Below are 3044 nucleotides of genomic sequence, written 5' to 3' on the forward strand. Positions count from 1 at the left end.
CTTCTCCTGGTTTGACAAAATATTACGTCCCTTTGTGTGAAGATTCAGTTAAACCGTCTGTTGGGAAGGTTTTTCCTGATTTAGATACTGGGGTTTCATTTTATATTAAATATGCATCGATTGTTGGGTTTGATGTTTGACTAAGTCACTTGTCAAAATGTGCTGATGGGACCATTGTTTGGAGGTATGTTCTTTGTAATCGAGAGGGCCATAAGCACGTTGTTTGTAAGGATAAATCGTCAGTAGCAGAATTGGATGGTGATGCGGAGTCTTCGCTTAAAAAGAGGAGGAGATTTTCAAATAGGGTTGGGTGTGGGGCTTGTGCTATTTTTAGATATGGAGGTGATGGCACTTATGTTATTCACATGTTTGAAGAGCGTAATAACCATTCATTGACATCAGTAATGTCAAGACAGTTTCTGAAGATGAATAGAAAGGTTGGACCTGGTCATATGAGGTTCGTTGCTGATTGTGGAAAAGTGAACATTGGGCCAGTGCAGAGTTTTCGGTTGTTTGGTGAGATGTTTGGTGGGTTGGCAAATGTTGGTGCAACTAGTTTGGAATTTCGGAATATTAAAAGGGATGTGGACGCATTTTCTGCTGGGGTTGATGCTCAGATGATTGTGACTAATTTCTTAAAAAAAAAAAAAAAAAAAAGAAGTATGTCCAGCTTTGTTTTTTGCATTTGATGTTGATGAGTATGACCACTTATCCAGATTTTTTTGGGTTGATGCGGTTTCTAGGAAGAATTTTAAACTTTTTGGTGACGTTGTGTCATTTGATGCTACATATCAAACAAACAGGTTAGTTTTGGTAGTGTAGGGCATAAGTTTTATATTCTGTTGTGTTATTGGTCATATTTTTGGTCATAATGTAAGTATATATGTTTATAGGTGCAACTAGTCTACACTAAATGCGCATGTACTCTCTGACAAACTTTACATTTTTTTTTCAGGTATGATATGGTGTTTACACCATTTACTGGTGTTAATAACCATAAAAAGTCTATTACTTTTGGGGCTGGGTTGTTGACAAAAGAGGATATTGAGTCATATGTGTGGTTGTTTGAGAAATTTAAGGAAGCGATGGGTAGTGAGCCAGTATTGGTTGTTACTGATCAAGATCTAGCAATGAGGGTTGCATTTCCACGTGTGTTCAAGGAAGCTAAGCATAGGTTTTGCATGTGGCACATTATGTTTAAGGTAGGAGATAAGGTTGGCCCTTCATTGAGTAAAAATGAGACTTTTAGGTCAAAGTTGAATTCTGTTGTATGGAGTCATTATTTGGAACCAGCTGAATTTGATTATCAATGGAATGTTGTCATGGAGGAGTTTGGGTTGTTGGAGCATAGTTGGTTTGTCAAGATGTATGATCTTCGTCATCTTTGGATTCCTGCATACTTTAGTGATGTTAGTATGAATGGTTTAATTAGGACTACTTCCCGGTCGGAGAGTGAGAATAGTTTGTTTGGTTCTTTTACTATTCCTCAGTCCAACCTGGTTGAATTTTTTATGCATTTTGATCGTGCGATTGATAGTCAACGCTATTCTATTAATAAACTCAACAGTGACTCGGAGGCATGCTTTCCAGATTTGAAGACACCACTGTCTATGGAGAAACATGTTGCATATGTGTATACTTTTACAGCTTTTTATTTGGTGCAAGCTGAGATTTGTGCAGCATGTTTTAGCTGTCGAGTTCTAAATGTTCGGGATGACCAAGGGGTCTTGTATTATGATATTAAAGACGAAAATGACTGAGTGTTTAGGGTGGTGCATAATGTTGCTGAAGTAAAAGCTTCATGTGGATGTAAACTGTTTGAAAGGGTAGGGTTGCTTTGTAGGCATATTTTTGTAGTTTTCAAAGATTTGAACTTGGATTCAATTCCATTGGTCTATGTAGTTAACCGATGGACCAAGAGTGCATCATTGTGTCAAACTTTTGATATTGATGGTGTTGTTGTTGATCAATGTGGAGGTGTTGATGAGAAGTTGGTGATATTGAAAAATGAGTGGTTAGATATTCAATGCTGTGTTAGTATGGTTCAGTCTAACATTGATCGTTTGAAAGTGTTTTCCCAGATCATTAAGGACCACAAGGATATGCTTTTGGCTGATAAGGGTGGCTGTTCTTCTGCTATTGATAAGAGGTCAGTCATCGAGTCAATATGTGGTTCTTCAGTCCCTTCCGAAGTCTCCATTCTTCCACCAAACAAAGCAAAGAACAAGGGTAGTGGTAGGAGCATTAAAGGTTGCAAGGAGATTGCCATTGAACAAAGTAAGAAGGAGAGAACTTGCAATACTTGCAACAAACCTAATCATGATAGTAGGAAATGTGTGTTGTGGAAAATGAAGGATAAGGTATGCAGTTTATAGATACTGTAGATACAATTGTATTTACATTTTTTGTTGTCAAAATATAACTACGAGGGATTCTTTATAATGTTGGTTTAGTAGTTATGGAAGTAGTTCTTAGCTTAGATGGAATAATCCAGTGCTGATATCTCGTGTTAGGATGTTGTGTATTGTTGTTGCACTAATATAGAAGATTACATGCAGTTTTATTGCAGATTATATGCACTAATTGTTGCATGATTACTTGTGAAGATTACATGAAAGTTGATTACAAGTATAATTGTTATAATATAAACAATTAAATGCATTTACTAAGAAAAACGGTTGCAGAGTTTATTTGTGCACTTTCATATAAAAATATGATTATTAATAGTGTAGTATATTGTATGCAATTAAAAGCATATTTAATTGCACTTGTAGGAAAAATTATTTGCTTTAACAAGGAAGATGTGTTGTACATGTGGCTTAGTAGAGAAATGGAAGTAGTTTTAGCATATATGGAAATATAGCAGATCTAATTGCGTTAATATAAACAATTACATGCATTTATAACAAAAGGTGATTGTATTGATCTGACAGTAAATGTTAGGTGCACCAGTATATCAACTATATGCGCTTACAAGTATAACTAGGTGCATTCCTTCCACAACTAGGTTACTAGATATGCCTTACAGTAGAGTACAAGCACTT

At 36.0% G+C, this 3044-nt stretch overlaps 1 protein-coding gene across 1 annotated transcript in view; it reads left to right on the forward strand.

Annotated features, from left to right (window-relative positions):
• Nucleotides 1-2375, forward strand: part of LOC109173958 (protein FAR1-RELATED SEQUENCE 5-like) — a 2970-nt gene extending 595 nt beyond the window's left edge. The window contains exons 2-6 of the mRNA XM_019323282.1: nt 43-134; nt 231-623; nt 700-803; nt 956-1729; nt 1844-2375. Of these exons, the coding sequence (XP_019178827.1) occupies nt 43-134; nt 231-623; nt 700-803; nt 956-1729; nt 1844-2375 (1895 nt within the window). The remainder of the gene's footprint in view (nt 1-42; nt 135-230; nt 624-699; nt 804-955; nt 1730-1843) is intronic.
• Nucleotides 2376-3044: the final 669 nt, after the last annotated feature.

The sequence above is a fragment of the Ipomoea nil genome, unplaced genomic scaffold, assembly GCF_001879475.1.
Source record: "Ipomoea nil cultivar Tokyo-kokei standard unplaced genomic scaffold, Asagao_1.1 scaffold0146, whole genome shotgun sequence".
NCBI lineage: Eukaryota > Viridiplantae > Streptophyta > Magnoliopsida > Solanales > Convolvulaceae > Ipomoea > Ipomoea nil.